Below are 21,773 nucleotides of genomic sequence, written 5' to 3'. Positions count from 1 at the left end.
GCACTGCTGGTGGCAGTGCCAGTGGCCAGGATGTCCTCGTAGGAATGCTCCAGAGCTGGCTCCTCGTTACATCCCTCCCTCTCCAGCTCTGCTGGTCTGGCTCCCACAGCGGAGCCCGATTTGCCTGAGTGGGGGAGAGGAGCAAGAACCAACCAGCTCTTCCATTTGTACTCCCCAAACTACCTGTGGACTTGCACAGAAAACCACATGGTTTGGGAGAGGGGGAAGGTGTTGTCTGCAAATGTTAACGATGGAGCTGAGATGTGTCCAAAAGGGAAGGTTCCAGGATGTTTCCATTGATCTGGTTTTGGTATTTTTGGGTGGGGGTTGGGGCACTCTGTGATCCTGTGTTTGGCAATCAGGTGCCACCTTTTCTCCCTTTCACACTCATGCAGATTTAAGCAATACCTTTTGCACCACATTGTCCTTCCTGAGTCAGCCCTCGATGGGAATCAGACACCCCTGAGCTACAGGAGAGCTCAGTCTTGGCTTTACAGCTTCTACTTGAAATGCATCAAAGCCCCTGACAAAGCAGGGGGAGCTCAACAGGCCTGAGTTAAACTGTGTCTGCTCAAGCTCTGAATTTGTGACTTCAGCTTTCCCCCTCTGGCTCTGGCTTCACCAGATCCCTGTTGTGCAATCCCATGGCTGCTCCCAGTGTGTTTGCAGCCCTCAAATCTCGCATCAAAGTAAAATAACTTCTCTGTGTTTTCAAGCATCCTAAAGATAAATTTTGCAAGAAAAATATTGTCTTGCCATAAAAGGGAAAACATTTGTCTCAAAAATTTGTTGCATTTTCCAGCTGAGTTACCTGAACACGTAAGTGCATTGCTGTTACGACAGGACATTTTTTTTTGACCTCCTTTATTTTTTCAGCAAGAATATGTTTTCCAGCAAAACTCATGCTTGCTGTAGAAAGGTGGTCATTGATACTGCCTCCCCACTGGGCTTTCCTAGTATGTCCAGTGGCACGAATCCTGGGAAGGACATGGTTAGCGCTTTTTGGAGAGCTGTGACCTGCAGCACCATGGGATCCATGTATGGGACACTAGAAGGAACTGGGAACTCACTCTGTGACTGGCAAGGAAAACAAACTGAAGGGGTGTAGACATGTCACAGGATCCCAGGATCCCAGAATAGATCAGGTTGGAAAGGACAGTGGCTGGTCCCATCTTCCTGCTCAGGCAGGGCCATCCCAGAGCACATGGCACAGGATTGTGTGCAGAGGGGTCTGGAATACCTCCAGTGAAGAAGAGTCCACACCCACTCTGGGAGAACCTGTTCAGTGCTGGGTCACTGCCCAGCAAAGAAGTTCTTCCTCTTGTCCAGGTGGAACTTCCTGGGCATCAGTTACTGCCCATTCCTCCTGTGCCATTGCTGGGCCCCCCCAGCAGAGCCTGGGCCATCCTCTGCCCCCTCCCTACAGCCCCTGACACACCCTGGGGAGGGCCCCTCTCAGGGTCTGCTCTGGAGGCTGAACAGCCCCAGCTCCCTCAGCTTTCCTTGCTCCCAAGAGATGCTCCAGTCCCCTCCACATCCTTATCACCCTGTCACGGAGAGAACCTTCCCACCTGGGGTTGCTGGAGACAACACACTTGTTTTTCCTTCCTCCCCACAGCATTGCTGTGGTACTTTGCCTTGGTGTGTGGTGGAGATAGGATACAAGATCTAATCTTTAGTGATTAATCTTCTGAGCTGGTAAAGTACCAGGAGCTGCAGCTTTCCAAATATCCTGCCCTCCAATTACCTTTCCATGGCTGCCATTTGAGAATCATCATAGAATCCCAAAATGGTTTGGGTTGGAATGGACCTTTAAAAGCCACTGAGCCCCACTCCCCGCCATGGGCAGGGACACCTTCCACTAGAGCAGGTTTCTCAGACCTCCTGTCCCACCTGGCCTTCAGAGAATCCCAGAATATGCCAAGCTGGAAGGCACCCACAAGGATCATCCAGTCCAACTCCTGGCCCTGCACAGGCCCATCCCCAAGAGTCACACCCTGTGTCTGAGAGCGTTGCCCAAACACTCCCTGAGCTCTGCCAGGCTTGGCGCCGTGACCATGAAGGATCCATAACCTCTGCTTTTCCTGCTTCCTTTCAGCCTGACCGGGAAGGAAGCCCTGACCCACTTCCCGTCACTGGGGCCCTCCCCGGGCTCTGCCCAGGGCAGGGTGCACGTCAAGCAGTGTGACCTGCTCCAGCTGTCCCGCAAGCAGAAGCGGCTGTGCCGGCGGGAGCCGGGCCTGGCCGAGACCCTGCGGGATTCCATCCGCCTCGGGATCATGGAGTGCCAGTTCCAGTTCCGCAGCGAGCGCTGGAACTGCAGCCTGGAGGGGAGGACCAGCCTGCTCAAGAGAGGTACAAGGTAGTTGGTTGGCAGGGAAACTCCCGGTGCTGCAGCCCCTGGAACGTCCATCTCAAATCAAGCCAAGGGGGTTTAATTGGCACCAGGGAGTGCCCAGAGTGCCCAGATCATCCATTTCACCCGGGAACGGGCGCGTTGGGCCCCTTTGCCGCAAAATAAGCTTTGTCCTCGTGTTTCCTGCAGGGTTTGTCATGCATTGGAGAGCAGAAGGAAGTTGTCACCCTTGGCTTGTGGATTTTTGCCCGGAGTTCCCCGGGCTGAGCATCCCCCTCAGCTGGGAATCAGGGTGATACTGTGGGAAAAAGGGGCAGTGCTTGATGTCAAGGGATGTTTTAAGAAAAAACTCTTTTTAGGTCTTCGGATATTTATATTTGTTATTCTCAGATACAAAATTTATACCTATTTTCTGTTTGTCAGCATGACTGTTTATACCTGCATTTCAGTGTAAGTTGTCAAATCTTTCCTAAGACTCCTTCCCATAAATTTGGAGTTTTTGTGGAAGTTCAGAGTGGACAGAAGAGCCATTGGCTTCTGTTTCCCAAAATGCTTTAGAGGAAGAAAATGTCCTTAAATTCTCTATTTGAGGTAGGAGGGAGCATAACAAATCCTTCAAATTATAAGAACTTGAGAAAAATAGAATTAAGACAGACACTGAAACCATTTCTTAGTAAAAGTATCTTTGCTAAACCTGTCCTGATCCAAACAAAACCTCATTATGTGTTACCGACTTTCAGCCCTTCAATAACTTTTAGTGGCATTTACTAAACTTCATTCTTCAGAATTACTGAGTTTCAGTCCTTTAATAATATTTAGCAACTTAATGTTTTTTTAAAAAGAGCCCAGACAAGCCAAAATTAAATTTGATGAAAATAAATGCAAATTTTAATTAGCATTTGGATTGAAAATTTTTAACATTTTCATTTAGAATTATCAATTTTTATTATATTAAATATGAAGTTAATATTTTAGTAAACCAGCACATACAGGGTCAGATTTACCTCATTGCAAGACTCTGTTGTGATTTTTTTTAGCACACGAAAGCAAATTTCTTTAGTTGAAGAAGCTGTTCGTGATCATTTTGAGTGTTTTTCTGACACCTGCACCTTCATCAACCTCAAAGAACTTGAAAATGACAATTGAATAATCCTCCTCTTCAAATAGCTGCAAAACATTTTACTATCTGGCAGTGACAAGCCTTAACATTTCCAGGGACTCCTGACTGACAAATAAAATATCACCTGTAATTTAAAACCTGTTTCGGCAGATGAGGAGAAGTGTTTGAAAACTTATTACACAATCTTAAGGCTCAAATGATGATTCAATACAGCAAAGTATGCTGGGTGCCCTTCCTGGGTGAGGGGACACTTGGTTGGGAGCAGTTGTTGGTTCTCATTTTCCTTCAGCTTCCAAAGGAGTTTGGTTCCTTCACAAAGAACAGGAACACTCTCAGCTGCCACTTTTGGTCTGTTTCTCACATTTCTTGGAAATCTCTTGGAAATTGTTGGTCAGACAATGGACTCCACTCCTTTCGCTGAAGAGTTTTAGGAATGATCAAATCATTTGGTATCTCCATGGTCCCAGAGAAACCCTAAAGAAAAATACACACTGAACAGTCTTTAAAGGTCTCACAAGTGCAAGAGAGGTCATGTCCTAGTGAGCTGTGAGGGGTGAAAAGCCACACTCAGTTGGCAGTCCCAAACTGCTGTGACTGATTTGGATCATCAATGTTTTTTCTGCTTCTAGAGATGGGGAAAACCCCCAAAAGACCAAGGGCGTTCTAGTCCTTGAAATGCCAGATTTATAGTCACAGTCTGCACTATTTGTTGTTCTGGATACTTCTCTGGATACAACTGGGAAACTCCTTTTGCATAACCTACCACTCCTCTGTGACCATTGTCACTTATGACAGCTGTTACTGTTCACTGATCCATGCAAAATCCTTCTGCACTCCTTCTCCACTTCCTTAAAAATCCACGGTAAGAGTTAGATTTAAAATGATTGTGGAGAGACATTTCAAGCCATCCTGTTGCATGGTGGCAGTTGGTGTCTTTGTAAAGCACTGATGGTCGTTTGGTGTCCCAGGAGTGCCATAAAGGTTGCTGGAGGTCAGGTAAACAGAATTTCATCTCAAACAAGATGGTGATTCAGGGAAGAGAAATAAAATTTGAGCAAAGAGTTCAAATGCAGGCACTCAAAAAAATCCTTGTTGGGAAATGAGCACTCTACAATCCTTCCATCCATCCGTCCATTTCTTGGCCTCATGCTGGATTCTTTGACCTTCAGGCAGTGGTTTCATTGATGTCATGAGGAATCTAGGGATGGTACAGCAGTGGAGTGGTGGCTCAGAGACGTGGAATTTCCACTGTGGGAGATTTTGAGAACTCAGCTGGGGAAGACCTGAGCAGCTGGCACTGAGTTAGCCCTGTTTTGAGCAGGAGGTTGTGCTAAAGACCTTGAGAATCCTTCCATCCTAAATCTTTCTACAGTTCTTTTTTGATTGGTTGGTTGGTCTGTTGATGTGATTGTTTTCCCTCCTCCACTTGCTCTGAGACACTCACCTTCACTGTAGCACTGAAAAATCATTGCCCATGAGCATCTTTCCTTTGGCAGAACCAGCCCATGGCTGAACTCCTCCTGTTATAGTTTTCCTTGTGGTCTGGAGCACACCACACTCAGAACAGTGGTGCCATTGCAGCAAACATCTCTCTGTATTTATAGGCTGCTGAGCTCAGAAATCCTCCCAGAGAGCTCAGGGGAGGACTTGGACCCGTGCAAGGTCCTACTGAGGGGGCTGGTTTGCTGCAGCATCTTGAAATTCCTTCTGTGCTGGATGTTTGCAACCAAACTGCCCAGCAAACATCTCATGGAGACGTTCCCCCTTGCCCCAAGTGTCAGATTCCATTTGGTCCCAGTCAGTGGGGTCAGGGGAGTGACTCATCCCCAAAGCGGGTCCTGATAGCCCAGCATCGGCTCCAGGCTCTGCTGGCTCTGGTGACAGAGGGAGGAAGGATACTAGGACACATGGGGAAATCTCTCTCAGATCTTAAATCATGCTCCTTGGAGCTGATTGCTGCCCATTTGTGGTGTGTCCTACTGAAAATCCAGCTGCTGCTCTGTTGCATGTTGTTATTCCACAGGGGCTGAAGGACCTTTCAGTTCTCCCTTTACTCGCGTGATTTGTAAATTAACCATTAAATGGTGATTGATCCCTTAGGATAAAGAACAAGGAATCATTTCAGACTTTTTGGACAAGCATTTGGCAGCCTGGAGATGTTGAAGCTTTGTCTTAGGAGGAGGTGGGAGGGGTGGAGAAGGAGATGATTTGAAAGCCTGCTTGGTATGTGCAGTCCTTGCTATCTGCAGTGGCCTGACCACAAGCCACGGTCTCTGATTTCCAGTGGGCTGAGAGCTGGCCAGCACTTCCATGGAGTGCCACAGGATAACCAAAGCATTGCTGGTCAGAAATAGCAGGAGCAGTGTGGTGTTCCACAGAGCCAGATTTAGCAGGGGCTGAGGAGGTGCCGGGGACTGCTGCCTTCACATGGTATGGGAAAGGCCTTCTGGAATGTTCTCCTTGCTTCTGGGATCAGTGTGTCAGAGAGGAAACTGGGAATCTGGTAAATATTTGGAGATTGGCTTCTGGAATGATTTAACAGGTTTAGGATCTCAAATATATTTCACCCCCTCTTAGCTCCTTCTTTGGCGTGGGTTGGCCACTGTTGAAAATGTGTGAGCACCATGTTGCTGTCCATAGTCTGTACTGGCTGCGTCCCACAGCAGCTTTTCTAAAACTTTTGATGGATTTGGTGACATCCTTTCATTGTTTTTCCAGTACCCCGAGAAATTTTGTAGAGCATCATCAACCAGAGAGACTAATGGCAAATTATTGTCCCAGTGCTTACAGCGACCAAGATGGTGAGGCAGGAAGGAGTTGGTTGGTTGATCTCCTTATCTCCTCCATATTTTGACTCTCCCCTCATGTCCATACTGTTGCTGGATCTTTATCTGCAATTCTGCAATTCCAAAGAGCTCCTATGGAGTGTGTATTGAAGCTGGTAATGCAGCCTCTCCACTGTGCTCATGGTCAGTCACACTTCTCATTCTTCTTGCTGATAACTGTCAGGAGAGCTCTGTGTCCTGTTCTCAGGTGTTACTCAGATGTCAGCAGTCAGTGGCCTGATCTCTTATTACAGCTTGATGGGAATTCTTTGAGGGAACATAATAAGGGAAAGATCTGAGGGTGGACTTGGTGAATTCTAGAGGTGAATTCCAACCTCTGCTCCAAGCAGGTAACTGTAAATCTAGATCAAGTCTCTGTGGTTGTCTCTCTCTCTTCTATTATTGGGGTAAACAGATTTTCCTTCTGATGTGGAAGGAAATTTGGAATTTTCCCATGTGGAATATTTGTTTGCTTTTTCCTCCTTGCAATGTACCACCACTCTATTTCTCATAAACCAATTTTTTTCTATATTGGCTGATCTTACCCATTCCTGCACTCAGAGCTGTTGAACAGTCACCCGTCTCTCTTCCTTGCACTAATTCCTAAATTGTGGACTTGTTAAACAATTTCTCATTAATAGTTTTCTTTTCTACAAATGAACTGCTGAAAGAACATTACGATTATCCCCAGGATTGAATAGACAAAGAGGTAAACATAAATGAGTAAATAAACTATTTTGGGGTTTAGGTCAGGTTTGTGTCAATCCGAGTTTCCAGAACTTCTGTGGAGCTCCTGGGTGTCGTATCAACATTCCCATTCCTGTCTGATCTCACATCTCCAGGCTGAATTTCCATTCAGTCCCTGTACTTTGTTTCCTGGTTAAATGTCCTGATGTGCCATGGTCACACCATGACCTCAGGGATTGTAACCAATCCTGAGAAGCCTCCTCTGGGAGGAGAACAGCTTCAGAACACAACCCTACAGTCACTGGGAGTGGATAATTTACAAGGAATTCAGAAACCCCACTCACATGTGGGAGAGTTGTCCTTCTTGCCAAGCTGTCCTTCAACATGCAACCCTTGCCAGCCAAACTACACGTGATCTTTCCATGGGAAATACCACGACAGCCCCAATTAAAAACATGTTTGAGTAACAGGCCAGATTTTAAAAATAGTTTCCCAGTCTCTACTCCATATTTGCTGATTTTGGGCCACCCCATGATTTCGGTGGCAGTCTCTCTTCACACCCCTCAGCCCGTGGGGAGGGTGAGCACAAACGGAGTTTCACGGCAGTCGCTTTTTGCAGTTGGATGTTTTCCCACCCCTCCCCTGATCCATGAGTGGTCTCCTGTCCATGTCACAGAGTCACAGAATATGTTGAGTTGGAAGGGATCCACAAGGATCATCGGGTGCAGCTCCTGGCCCTGCACAGGCCCATCCCCAGGAGTCACAGCCTGTGCCTGAGAGTGTCATCCAAACACTCCTGGAGCTCTGGCAGCCCTAGTGCTGTGCCCACTACCCTGGGGAGCCTGGTCAGTGCCCAGCCACCCTCTGGGGGAAGAGCCTTTTTCTAAAATCCAACCTGACCCTGCCCTGACACAACTCCAGACCATTCCCTGGGTCCTGTCCCTGGTCACACAAAGCAGAGCTCAGGGCCTGCCCCTCCTCTGCCCCTCACAAGGAAGTTGTATGGAACCAGTCACAGCCATGGGGTGAGACTGGGGTGTCACTACACCAGTTACTTCAAACACGATGTGGAGCTTCTCTGTTAGAGTGGTGTGCAAGTAAAGAGTTTAATCTCTTTGTATTTATAATTAATGTAATTATTGTGCTTAATTTTTCAGTCCATGCACAGTCAGGAGAACCAGTGAGGTGGCTGAACACCATATTTTACCTTTTCTTCTTCTACCCTCTCCCTGTCCTTCTCATGTGCAGGTTTTAAGGAGACTGCCTTCCCATCTGCCATGTCCCGTGTCCCTCACACACTCGCTGGGTTTTGTGCCTTTGTATCTGTAATTATTGTGCTTGGCTTTAGTCATGAGGAGTCAGGAGAGCCAGTGAGGGAGTCTTCAACCTTTTTATTACTTTGCCTTTCCTGCTCTTGCCGTTTCCTAATCCTTGTCCCACAAAGGTTTTAAGGAGACTGCCTTCCCCTCTGCCCCGTCCTCCGTGTCCCTCGCTGGGCTTTGTCTCTTTGTGTTTATAATTGTCGTGCTTTGTTTTAGTCCACGGACAGTCAGGAGAGCCAGTAGAGGTGGCTGAACACCTTACCCTGTTCCTACCCTGTCCCAGTCACAGAATCACAGAATCACAGAACATGCTGAGTTGGAAGGGACCCATCAGGATCATCGGGTCCAACTCCTGGACACTCCAAGAGTCACATCATGTGCCTGAGAGCATTGTCCAAACGCTTCTTGAAGTCTGTCAGGCTTGGTGCTGTGACCACTTCCTTGGAGAGCCTGTTCAGTGCCCAATCACCCTCTGAGTGAAGAACCATTTTCTAATATCCAACTTAAACCTCCCCCAACTCAGCTTCATGCTGTTTCCTCGAGTCCTGTCACTGGTCACAGGAGTGAAGGTATAGGTACCTGCCCCTCTGCTTCCCCTCATGAGGATGTTGAAGACACCAATGAGGTCTCCCCTTAGTCTTCTCTTCTCTAGGCTATTTTTATCCTCTAGAAGTCCAAGGTTGCAGAAGAAATCCAGACTAGCCATTAGTTCAATCAGCACACAGGAAACAACAAGCAAGAACAGCACCCGGTGTGGGCTTGGTTTAGTTTTTGGGTTTTTCTTTTTAGATTTGTTCTTGTTTTTGAAACTTCCACACCCAGATTACCCATTTTGCTCGCCTAAGCAGCACAGCTAAGCAGTGTTTTTGTCTTGTGCAGGTTTTAAGGAGACGGCTTTCCCATACGCCATGTCCTCGGTGGCCCTCACGCACTCATTGGGTTTTGTCTCTTTGAGTTTATAATTGTCGTGCTTTGTTTTAGTCCATGGACAGTCAGGAGAGCCAGTAGAGGCAGCTGAACACCTTACCCTGCTCCTCCCCTGTCCCAATGCAGGTTTCAAGGAGACGGCCTTCCTGTATGCCGTGTCCTCGGCGGCCCTGACGCACTCGCTGGCGCGGGCCTGCAGCGCCGGGCGCATGGAACGCTGCACCTGCGACGACTCCCCGGGGCTGGAGAACCGCAAGGCCTGGCAGTGGGGGGTCTGCGGGGACAACCTCAAGTACAGCACCAAGTTCCTCAAGAAGTTCCTGGGGCAGAAGAGGATCGGCAAAGACCTGCGGGCCAAGGTGGACATCCACAACACCAACGTGGGCATCAAGGTGAGGACCCGCACTGGCAGGGTGGGAGTGACCTCAAGTCTTCTAACCCATCCCCAGCTGAGGCTGTTTGTGAGGGGGGTATTCCCTGCCCCTGCTCACAAACAACAGTGCCTCTATCTGTGTGTCCTGGCACTGAGAACTCCCTGGAAAGTCTCCTGAACTCTGGTGTGAGGAGCTGCATGCTGACAGGCAGAGGAGCATCCTGTATCCTCTGGTGGTACCAGGGGCTGTGTGACAGCAACACACAGCCCAGGAAGAGCTGTAACATTCAGTGGTTGAGTGACTCCATGGGCTGTGCCACAGCCACAGGGAGCTCTGTGAACAGCTAGAGCTTCAGAGCTGATGGGATGTGTAAGGCAGAGTAAGGGCTGACACTCTTGAGGTCAATTACGAGTCTGCTGGTGACTTGCTGTGGAACTCGTCATGTCACAGGTTTGGGTCAGGGAGACCATTAGACTGAACATTTTGGCCTCTGTTGCCATTATTGGCCTCCATATTTGGCCTCTACAGGCTACTGGCTTATCACTGTTTCCCATTTCCTGAGTCCAGTTCGTTGTTCAATCAGAGCACCGTCTTCATTTGAATATACCATGCTGGAGATACTATTTTGGATTTTTTTTTTTTTTTTTTTTTTTTTTACTCCTACTGGGCCAGATAGGCTTAGGAAGAACTTATTTGGTATTCAGCTGTTTGTTCTCATTCGGGCTTTCCACTCTCTGGCTCACCAGTCAACTCTGTAGCCATCCCTCTGCTTCATTTTTTTTTAAAACTACTATTACTCATAAAATAGAAATAATACTAATAAAACTGAAGTCCTTGCAGGCTGTCTGTGCTCTGAGGTTCTGCCTCTGCCCAGAACTAGGCTCAGATAAAGTCCACCACTTCACCATCTCCCGTAGCATTCTCTTGGAAAAGCTGCAGCCACGGCTTGGACAGGGGCACTCTGTGCTGGGTTAGGAACTGGCTGGAGGGCCGAGCTGAGAGTGGTGGGGATGGTGCTGCATCCAGCTGGGATCCGGTCACCAGTGGTGTCCCCAGGGATCAGTGTTGGGCCCAGTTCTGTTTAATATCTTTATTGATGATCTGGATGAGGGGATCAAGTCCACCATTACCAAATTTGCAGATGACACCAAGCTGGGGGGGAGTGTTGATCTGCTGGAAGGCAGGAGGGCTCTGCAGAGGGACCTGGACAGAGTGGAGAGTTGGGCTGATTCCAACGGAATGAGGTTCAGCAAGGCCAAGGGCCGGGTCCTGCCCTTTGGCCACAACAACCCCCGGCAGCCCCACGGGCTGGGACAGAGTGGCTGGAGAGCAGCCAGGCAGAAAGGGAGGTGGGAATGTGGATTGACAGGAAGCTGAACAGGAGCCAGAGTGTGCCTAGGCGGCCAAGAAGGCCAATGGATCCTGGCCTGGATCAGGAAGAGTGTGGCAGCAGGAGCAGGGAAGTGATTCTTGCCCTGGACTCAGCGCTGGTGAGGCCACCCCTGGAGTGCTCTGTCCAGTTCTGGGCCCCTCAGTTCAGGAAGGACATTGAGGTCCTGGAGCAGGTACAGAGAAGAGCAACGAGGCTGGGGAAGGGACTGGAGCACAAGTGCTGTGAGGAGAGGCTGAAGGAGCTGGGGTTATTGAGGCTGGAGAGGAGGAGGCTCAGGGGAGACCTCCTCACTCTCTGCAACTCCCTGACAGGAGGTTGTAGCCAGGTGGGGGTTGGGCTCTTCTCCCAGGAATTAGCAGTAGGACAAGAGGGCACGGTCTTAAGCTCTGCCAGGGGAGGTTTAGGTTGGATATTAGGAAGAAATTCTTTACAGAGAGGGTAATCAGATATTGGAATGGGCTGCCCAGGGAAGGGATGGATTCACCATCCCTGGAGGTTTTTAAGATGAGACTGGATGTGGCATCAGTCCCATGGTCTGGGAACCACGGCAGTGTTGGGTCAAGGGTTGGACTTGATGATCTCAGAGGTCCTTTCCAACCCAGCTGATCCTATGATTCTTTGATTCTATGATTCTTTGATTCTATGATTCTATGACTCTATGATTCTATGATTCTCCTCCTCCTCAGGCAGTGAAGAATGGCCTGAAAACCACGTGCAAGTGCCATGGCGTGTCGGGCTCCTGCGCTGTGCGGACGTGCTGGAAACAGCTCTCGCCCTTCCACGAGATCGGGCGGCTGCTGAAGCTTCGCTACGACGACGCCGTCAAGGTGTTCAGCACCACCAACGATGCCGTGGGGCACTCGGAGCTGGCCGGGCCCCCCCGGCACGGGCAGTCCCCTCGGCTGCCCCCGGCCCCCCGCGCCACCGACCTCGTGTACGTAGAGGACTCGCCCAGTTTCTGCCGCCCCAGCAAATACTCGCAGGGCACCGCGGGGAGGACCTGCTCCAGGGAGGGCAACTGCGACAGCATGTGCTGCGGGAGAGGCTACAACACCCAGAGCAGGCTGGTCACCTTCTCCTGCCACTGCCAGGTGCAGTGGTGCTGCTACGTGGAGTGCCAGCAGTGCATGCAGGAGGAGGTGGTGTACAGCTGCAAACAGTAGGGGCAGGACGAGGCCGGGGGAGCTGTCAGGAGACAGAAACACCATTCTCTGCTGCGGGGTGAGGGCAAAGGCCAGCACCAGAAACGTGCAGTGCTCCTATGTCCTCAGCGTTGGCATCCTGCAGCCCAGGGAGAGCCCCTGCAGGAGCGGGGGAAACCAGAGGTTTTGTCAGGTGTCACATCAGGAAGGAGGAATGGAGAGGGGGGGGGGAATGTGGGACAGCAGAAACACTGAAACAGTGACATATATCTCTCTTGACTTAAAATTTTTACTCTTCAGGAATATCCTCCTCCTCCATCCCTCAGGTGCACTTATTTTGGGGTGGTGACGTTGAGATACTGAGGGCTTGTGCCCTGGCTCCTGGAGAGGAGAGAATTAAGGGACTGAGGAGGCAGTAAAACCAGAGATTGGATCCTGATGCAGCAGGGACAGCCGTGTTCCTGCACCAAGGCAAAAAGACTCTGGTAGCAGGGGATTCCCAGTGCTGTTCCCGGGAGCTGGTTGGATCCTTTCTGCTGTGAACTCAAAGACACACTGCTGAACAGCCTCATTTTGGTGCAAGAGTTGTGCCTCAGAAGTACCAGTTTACAAACAAATGGAGCTCGTGTCCATCATCTTCCAGGTCTGTAGTTTGGACATCTGACTCCAAGGGCATTTTAACCACATTTCGTTCGCGAAGACTGGCCATACTTACTTAACTTTGCTGTACACAGGAGCCAGGAACTGCCTCTGTGGCAGTGGATGTGCCACAGGAGGGCTGTGAAGTTCCCCATCTGCAGTCTCACAGGGGGTATTTTGTGGTGGTGGATCCAGGGTGGTGGTGCCAATTATACATCTCTCTTCCCCCTCTCCCCCAGTCAATCAATCAATCAATCACCTTCTTGTCTTGTGTGCACCACTCTCTGCCTGGTGCCCGAGGTGTGTCACATCCCACAGCCCTGCCCTGTGCTAATGACAGGTAAAAGTTCTGAAAGGGAATTAGGAAACACAGGAATTGGGGTATCTGAAGAATTTGCAAGTCATGAGATGACAATCCCTGACCTGAGAAGTTGGATCTATCCACACACTGCATCTGCCATGGCAGAAGGTGACCTGGGGGACAGAGCACAGTCTGTTACAGTCTATATAGACTTTAAGCCATGTTTTCCTAGTTGACTTTAAGTTCAACACAATAGAAACAGCCTATTTAGTCTCTTTGGCTGTGGTTTACAGAGCAATTTTGGGAATGGCAATGAGGCATCCCCTGATCTAGTCCCCAGGTAAATGTGTGTGTGGCACAACCTCTCTGGGTGATCAGCTCTATGACAATGTATTTTCCTACTCCAGGGGTTTTCCTGGCTAATCCTGCAGCAGCAGCAGAGTGTTCCTACTGTGAGCAGCTCTGGATTGTCCCTGAGATAACAAAGCTGCTGTGTGTGCTCAGTCTTGGCAATGGGGATAAACCAGCCAGAGTGGTGCTGCAAGGAATGTGGAAATCCTTGAGCTCAGATTCAGGTTCACTGGCAAGGGAATGGGTGAAGGTGCTGGTTTGGGTTGTCTAGATGGGCTCATCCATAGGGAGAGCTTTCCATGGGATTGGGTTCTCCCGGGAGGTGGTGAGATGCCAGCTATGTGCTCCAGCTCTGAAGTGTGGATCTCCTGGACTCAGCTGTTCGTTCGCAGCTGTTGGAACAGCCCCTTCTCAGGGAGGAATGTGTGCCCACACCTTGAATTGTTTGGCCCTTTATTTTATACAACTCTGTTTGATTTCTGCTCCCTCAGGTGCTGGAACAGAACTGTCTCAGAGCAGATCTGGCTGTTCAGAGGCCACCAAGACCTTCCCTTTCCCCAGATACAGGTCTTTTAAAGGGTTTATTCCTTTTTATCCCCTTTCTGGCTCAAGTTGACTTGAACTGAATTAAAGTGTTTATGACAGACATAAACAGTGTGCAAATAGGCTTAATTAGCCTTATTTTTTTTACCTCCTAAATACCCAAGAGCAGATCGTATGCTGCTTTTAATCCTTTTGGAGTTGAAATCTTCCCATGGGTCTCAGTGTTGGGCACTCAATGAAAAAGCTTCCAAATGAGCTAAAATTGGCATAGGTGAAGTGACCAAGGAACTCACTCTGCTCTACGCTACTGATCCCAAACCCTCTGCCCCACAGACCTCTGGGCTTGTCCAGCATCAGAGAGAAAGGGAATATCCCACCACAGGGATCCCATTTGGGGATCCCATGGCATTATATGGATCTTTCCCATTTAAACAGGGACTGGGACTCACTGGAAGGAGGGAGAAGCACAGCTGGATCCCATTCTTTGGGAAGCAAGTGGAGGAGACACCACTCTGCCCTCTTGCTTTTATCAAAGCTGCACTTGAGCAGTTCAACAGGAATTGCTGAATAAAAACTGGGCAAAAAGATATTTCAGAGGAAAATTAAGTTTCTTCATGTGCCAAAGGGGACTTTGGGACCTGAAGCTCCTTGCCTTGCATGGCTCAGAGCTGCTTAAGGAAGGGGGAATATGGAGAAGACCTAAGGAATGGTTCATTCTCTGGTACCCCTGGAGTGGGTTTGGGCTCTGTGGAATATGGAGGTTTGGCATTGGGCTGAAGTAAATTTGGCTGTTAAGCCAGGTCTGGACAGATGTCTGATGGTCCCAACTTTGCTCTGCCAGGTTAACTCAGAGCCCATTTCTACCCCAGGCAATACAGCCTTGCTCAGTCTGGGAACCAGACAATGAACACTGATGGGAAATAAAGAATTTTAAATGCCCCATTTGAGGGCTGGGGAAAAGACTGGAGCATACTTTGGGTTTGAGGCAACACTAGTGTCAGTCCTTTTGGTGTCCTTCAGCACTGTGTTTTAGGAATGATGATCTGGATAAAGGAGTGACAGAGTTTGCTTGAGGCAGATACCTTGGTGGTTTTACTTGTTTGCTTTTTCATTCAGTTGTCCAGGGCTGTTTTATCACCCAAACTTGAGGTTAATTGGGTTGATATTCCAAAATGTGATCTACTTCAACTGACAGCAGTGGGAGTCTCTGTGTGATCAGGGAGCAAAACCTGGGTCTGTTTGTTGGTATCCTTAGGCTTGAATTATATTTTCTTCCTAGCCAAGACCAAGCATCATCTTCAGCAAAGCTCTTCTGCCACCTCCTGGAGATCTGGGCTGTGAAGACCTTGGGTCTCCATGGGGTCCTGTGGGAGTTCTTTAATTGTGCTGCACACCCCACAATGTCTGGCAAATCCAGGGGATTTGGTTACATGTGCAAATTGCTGGAATGAAGATACAAGGAGATCTCATTGGAGTCTTTACATGGGAATCTTTACAGCAGCAAAGGTGAAAGCTTATACAGTATAAAAAAAACCCTTTTCCAAGTGCAAATGTACCTCAGTGACTATTGATGGGAAAAATCTGAACTGCACATGCTGTCCTATGGAGTGTCCTGGTTTGGGTTGAATCCTTTCCTCTGTGCCTGAGAGCCAAATAACCTGAGGACAGCCACAGCCCCACTACTCCAAACTGCCTGGGGCCCTCCCTGCACACACGAGGGCTATGCTGCACACACAGGCCAGTCCCTGTCCTTGTCCTGGTCCCTGTCCCTGTGTGCAGCTCCTAGGCCAGCATTTATTGCCTCTCCTGGTGTGTTTTGGTGCTGGGCTTGGTAGTCATGGATCCCTGCATGAGGGAAATAGCCATCCATTATCATCCATCTGTCATCCATCCATCCATCCATCCATCTATCCATCATCCATCATCCATCCATCCATCCATCATCCATCATCCATCTATGCATCCATCCATCCATCTATGCATCCATCCATCCATCTATGCATCCATCCATCCATCCATCCATCCATCCATCCATCCATCCATCCATCCATCCATCCATCCATCCATCCATCCATCCTCCATCAGTCACACTTCTACAAGGGCCTGCAGGGACAGGACAAGGGGGAATGGCTTCCCACTGCCAGAGGCAGGGTTAGATGGGATATTGTGAAGGAATTCTTCCCTGTGAGGGGGGTGAGGCCCTGGCACAGGTTGCCCAGAGAAGTTGTGGCTGCCCCAGCCCTAAAAGTGTCCAAGGTCAGGTTGGAGGGGGCTTGGAGCAACCTGGGCTAGTGGAAGGTGTCCCTGCCCATGCCCTGGATGAGCTTTAAGGTCCCTTCCAACCTACACCATCCTGAGATTCTATCAAAAGTTTTGCTGAGCTGTGTCCCATTTCTGGTGGTTTTGGACCCCACCATCCCCAGGTGCTGAACCTGCTTGGGAAGGAATCACACACCAGGAGGCTGCCCCACATAATAATCCTACACCAGTAATTCCTGGAGACTGATCCAGGGATCCATGGAACATTGGTGTTGGCATGGCAGGGCAGTGCTGGGGGCAAGGGGGCTTTATTACATCAACAAAAAGAGCCATGCAAGCCAAAAACCATTAATGAGTGGAGTAACAACCCCCAGTCATGCAATAGTCATTTCTTCACCCTCAGGCATCTTGTGTCAGACTGGGAGGCTGATTTGCAACAACAGAATATGTCACTTGAAAAAAAAGGGCTGTGCTTTAAGGGAAACAAACCTTTTGTCTACCTCAAGATGTACAAGGTGTGTGACAAGAAGTATGGATGTTATTTATATCTCTTATATTTTCTCTAGAAGGAAAATGGTGCTGTGGGTTTTAAGTTGCATTACAGTCCTGCTTGTACCTTAATTTTTATATAATCCTTTTGATTATAATACGCTTATTTGTGTTGTTCAGAGTTGCACAAGTGTCTGCTCTGCTGGTGTTCTTTTCAGTCAATAAATACCAGTTGTTTTCTAAGAATGTACATTTCTGCCTTAAAGGAACATCCCTGGGAAATACCTTTGAATAACCCCATCCCTCCATGGACACAGTGACGTTATTCCTTTAGTTCTCCTTTCCCCACACCTACAGAAGGTGACTGGAAATGCCCATTTCTGCCCACCCAACCAGTTGGGCTGAGCTCAGGTGTGTTTGCACTAGGGGAATGTGACACTGGTGACCAAACCTCATCCAGAACGTGTCAGTGGCATGTTTCCTGTGGCAGCAAAAACACCCATGTTGTGTCCCTGGGTGCTCTGTCCCCTGGCCAGTGCCTATGTGTCAGCTCTTGGGATGTGATGCCTTGTGGAACTTGGGAACTGGGCTGATGGAACTGGAGCAGGAGCTGCTCATCCTCACAGCTGTGACTCCAGGCTGCCCGGTGCTCTCTGGCTCTCCCTGGGGACACAAGGCAGGTTATCTGAGGGAAGCCTGTGGATGTGCAGAGGAACACCAGCTCGTTTGCAGGGAGGGGTGTTGGAGATGGCCTCGTGCTGCAGTGGTGACACAGCAGTGGTGACACAGCAGGGGTGTCCTTGCCCTTCATCCTGGGCACACAGGACCTGCTGGCTCCGGCAGCCCCGAGCAGTGGCTGGGAATGGGTTTCCCAGGTGATCCCACACGGCTCCTCCAGACCCTGGTCTGTCTCCAGGCCATCAGGACATGGGGACACCTCATCTCTTTGTTGTGGTGCTCAACATGACCACAGGGCCAGAGGAAGGGCCTTGGCCACGGGCTGTGCCTGAGGCCCAAGCCAAGCTGAGTGTGGTCAAGGGCTGTGTCTGAGCTCAGCACATCCACGTCCAGCGTGTGCCACTGCCCAGAGCTGCCCATCATGGCTCCAACAGAGCCACTTCATACTGTGGTTTGTTTCTGCTCGGGATCCTGTCACTCCATCCCTCCTTCCCCACCAGTTTAATCCTCCACACAGAACTCCCGAGTTCCTGTTCTGGGCTGTCAGGAGGGAACACGCTGCTGCCCAGCCCTGGAGGTGCACACAGGGCTGCCCAGCTCCTTGGGACATACCCCATGGAAGTGGGTGAGGAGTACCACTCAGAGGAGTTGGCCTCTCCTGGGTAAAACTTCCCAGTGCACTGGGGATGAGCAGTAATTCAAGACACTCAGGGGTCCTCTCCCAACCCTCTGTCCTAACCCACCCTTCTGGTTCTACTCTATTTTTCCCTGATGTCTCCCAAGCTCTGCCCAGATTGTCACCCAGACTGTGTATGATTGTCACGCAGGCCATGCAAAGTCTGCTTCCCAGGAGAGCTAAAGCAAGCAGTGCCTCTCTGTGGATGGGTTACTCCAGGCCAGGAGCACTTTCGTGGGGCTTGGCTGAGGCAAAGGGGAGCAGATCCAGCTCTGGCTGGGAATGTCTGTCTGTCACAGGGCATGAGGGTTCCCAGGAGTGTCCTGTTTTCCCCCCCAAAACACCACTACTGAAATGGGATAACTGGTTAGACCCTGGAGGTTCAAGGAGAGCCCCACAGACCCCATGGATTGGCTTCTTCAGCTGCCGCTTTGATGAACAGCAAGTTCATCAAAGCAAGTGCCTCCTGGGCACATGCTGGTCATGGCCTTTCTTGGGGCTTGTTTTGCACCCCAAGTTGTCCCCAGTTCATTTACTCCTGCCCAGTGAGGCAGTGGGACAGACTTAACCCCCTGGGTGGATGAAGAGTGCTGGCTTTTTTGGGCAGACTCTTAATAGAGCCCCTCCCCACTGCCTCAGGAAGCAGCAGTGGCTCCAGGCTCTTCTGGATGTTCAGGACACAGCATGAGGACAAAAAATCAGCCCTGAGAGGGATCAGGGGAGACAGGCTTTGCCTGTGTGATGGGGCTGAACTTTCCCACTGGGTCACCTTAAGCCCAACCTTAGAGGCTGCTTTTGCCTCTCAGCTGTGCCAGGGCACCAAAAGGCAGCAGGACTTCAGGGCCCGGGAAAGGGCCAGAAACCTTGAGTCTGGCTGTGAGAGGGAACAGGCCTAGAAGGAAAGGTGTCCCATCCTTCCTCAGCAGTGTCAGGCAGCACAAACCTGGGCACACAAGGGCCAGTCGAGCCCCAGGAAGGAAGGTCATGTTTCCGAGCTCATCTGTCCCTGGGCTGATGGTGATGGGAGGAATTTGTTTTCTCACAGGGGTTGTGTGTGCCCTGGGTGGGGGCAATGAAGCCTCCTCGTGCTGCTTGTTACTGTGGCAGTGGGATTACAGTGTCATGGGAAAGAGCTCCTGGCAAACGAAGCCAGTGGGATCTGGCTCAGTTGTGCGGCCGGGTTGAAAATCCTGCCCCTGGATTTTCCCCTGCTGGGTGGGGAAAAGCATGACCACTGGGGTTGGGCAGGGCTTCTGTGCTCTGGGAGATGGGCTTGGTTTGGGGCAGACACGCTGTGGTGGCTCACAGCCGTCCCTGCCATCCCTCTCCCAGGCAGTGGAGACCTCCAAGGAATTCTTTGAAGGCACAGCTCTCTCACCAGGCAGGAGAACAGCAGGAGCCTGGACATAGAAAAGGCTTTTAAGGTCCCTTCCAGCCTTTCTGTGATTCTATGAAAAAGCACAGGGTAGTTTGCAAGTCACACCTTAGATATGGGAAATACTGGAAATACCTTGAGGGATCAGTGTCTTCCAGGTCAGTTTGCTTCCCTGAGCAGCATCACAGGTGACCAAGGTCCCATTGTTTTGGGGGAGCAGCAGCTCTGTGGAAACAATTAATAAATAGCACAAATCACAGTCCTCTTTCATGTCAAGGGTAACACCAGCATTGGGTGACTCTGGCAGTTCCCAAGAAAGCAGTTTTTCCCTCTCCTCCACAACTACATCTAAACTCTTATGTAAATCCAACATCCCCTCCAGAGACAGCAGCAAAGTGTGAGCTGTGTGTCCTTCCCATGGCTCCTGCCCTGTCCATGCCCTGTCCATGCCCTGGATGCTGAAACACCACCCGATGCTCAGGTTCCTCAGTGCCAGAGTTTGCTCTGACAAAGGGGGTGAGGGGACAATCCCATGGCTGGAGATCCGTGTGCCCACCCCCCCAGAGCCTTGGCTCACCTGCCCAGCTCCTGCAAAACCTGCTCCTGTGCTCTGGGTTCTGCAGTGGCAGAGCCAGGACCCAGGACACGTCCTTGGCTGTGTCTGTGAGTCTGTCAGCTTCTACTTTTCTAAACCTGACTTCTTTGGGGGATTCCAACCTAACCTTAGGTGTCTCAGAGCTTAAGCTGCAGATATGATTGAGTCCAGGGGAAGAAGCAGGTCCCTCCCAGGCAGGCCATCTGCTTTAAATGCTCAGGACAGATGAACTCCACTTGCTACTTCCCAGCTTATGCAAGTTTGAAATCCCATAACTGTGCCTGGGACAGGGGCCTCTGCAGCCTGTGGTGTGTTGGCCAATGCCTTTCTGCTGCACTTGTCTGAAAGGCTTTGGGGAAATGTTTCTGCCAGGCCTCAGGTTTGAAACGCAGAAGGTGTAAAACCTTCTCCGGGCTTTCCTGGACCTGGCCTGACTCTGACTTCCAGCACCCACCTTGTCCCAAGGCTTGGATTATAAACCTGGACTGTGTGAGGGATGGACTGTCTCTGCCAGATCCCAGTCAAACAATCCTTTCTTATCAGCACCTCATGTGATACAGCAACTGTAAATTTGAATGTCAATAGATAAGACATTTTTTCATCCAGGCTTCAGAGAAGCTACCCATCAAAATATAAATTTCTGAAGCTTTTGTATCCCTTTTGTCCATGCATAGAGACACGTCCCAAGTTTTCTGTACTTCCTGATACTCCTCTTTTCCTGGCAAGGTGTGTATTTTCCCCCCGAAATTACATTTCTCTGCTGGTTTTTAATGCAGTGTCACAAATAGTTTCCAGAGAATTTTGGAGATTCTCCTCCTCTTTGTCTTGGTAGAATATCAGGGCTGTAGAAGGTGATGCCTCAGATCTATCAGATATTGATGACATTGTCGATATCTGTTGGTGAACCATTTCAGATGCAGAAATGGCTCCTAAGGCTACATGGGACAGGTCCCAAATAGCTCCTTAGAACTGCTCAGCTGCTGGCCCTGTTTTGGAGCCCTTGCAGAACCCAGATATTCTCCCAGGGCTGCTTTTGGCTGAATGTTCAACTCAGCACTTAGATTTTGTCACCTTTGCTCTGTGTGCTGCCAACTGCTTCCCTACGTCCTCCGGGCAGCTGGGAATGGATATTGGCTGTTGGATCCTTGGCCCAGCATGTGCTGAGCCACAAGACATTTGCTTTAGCACCAGGTGCAACATCATGTGCAGAGGAACGAGTGTTCTCACATTCCAAGTGCTCTGCACCTCCACAGCCCCCTGCTTATGGAAAGAGATTTTAGACACTGCTCCACAGCTCTGCTGAGTTTCCCTCCCACTGCCATCCCATCACCTCCCCAGCTGCACACGCTGCTCCAAGTGTTTCCTTGGGGACTTTTCCTGGTCTCCATCCAGCCTGGCAGGTCTGGGGACATGACTCTGTGGATGGGCAAGATGGAGGAGCTGGGCAAGGCATTACCATGTGCTGCTGAAACATCTCCGTGAGGAGATCCCCTTGGATTTAGCTCTTCCCTATTAAATCAGTTACTCTGAGTCACCCTAGCCCTGGGAAGGGCTCTGCCATGGATCTAATCCTGCCTGATCCTGCTGTAGAGATGCAAATCCATGCCCTGTAGTTGCTTTGATACCACCTTTTCCTTGCCTGCTGCCTGGCCTGATCTGGCTGTTCTCCAATGTCCTTTACTCCCTTTGGTTTCCATCCAGTTTCTGTTCCCTCCCCCACC

General features: G+C 50.0%; 1 protein-coding gene across 1 annotated transcript; it reads left to right on the top strand.

The window, feature by feature from the left end:
• Positions 1-2,088: 2,088 nt before the first annotated feature.
• Positions 2,089-12,829, top strand: WNT9B (Wnt family member 9B). The gene is made up of 3 exons (XM_064636430.1): positions 2,089-2,355; positions 9,364-9,629; positions 11,691-12,829. The coding sequence occupies exons 1-3, from the start codon at positions 2,280-2,282 to the stop codon at positions 12,165-12,167; spliced, it is 819 nt and encodes a 272-aa protein (XP_064492500.1). The 5' UTR covers positions 2,089-2,279; the 3' UTR covers positions 12,168-12,829.
• The last annotated feature ends 8,944 nt before the right edge of the window (positions 12,830-21,773 follow it).

This window comes from Pseudopipra pipra, chromosome 26 (assembly GCF_036250125.1).
Source record: "Pseudopipra pipra isolate bDixPip1 chromosome 26, bDixPip1.hap1, whole genome shotgun sequence".
NCBI lineage: Eukaryota > Metazoa > Chordata > Aves > Passeriformes > Pipridae > Pseudopipra > Pseudopipra pipra.
The sequence above is the reverse complement of the archived record's forward strand: the minus strand, read 5'-3'. Positions and strand labels throughout refer to the sequence as shown.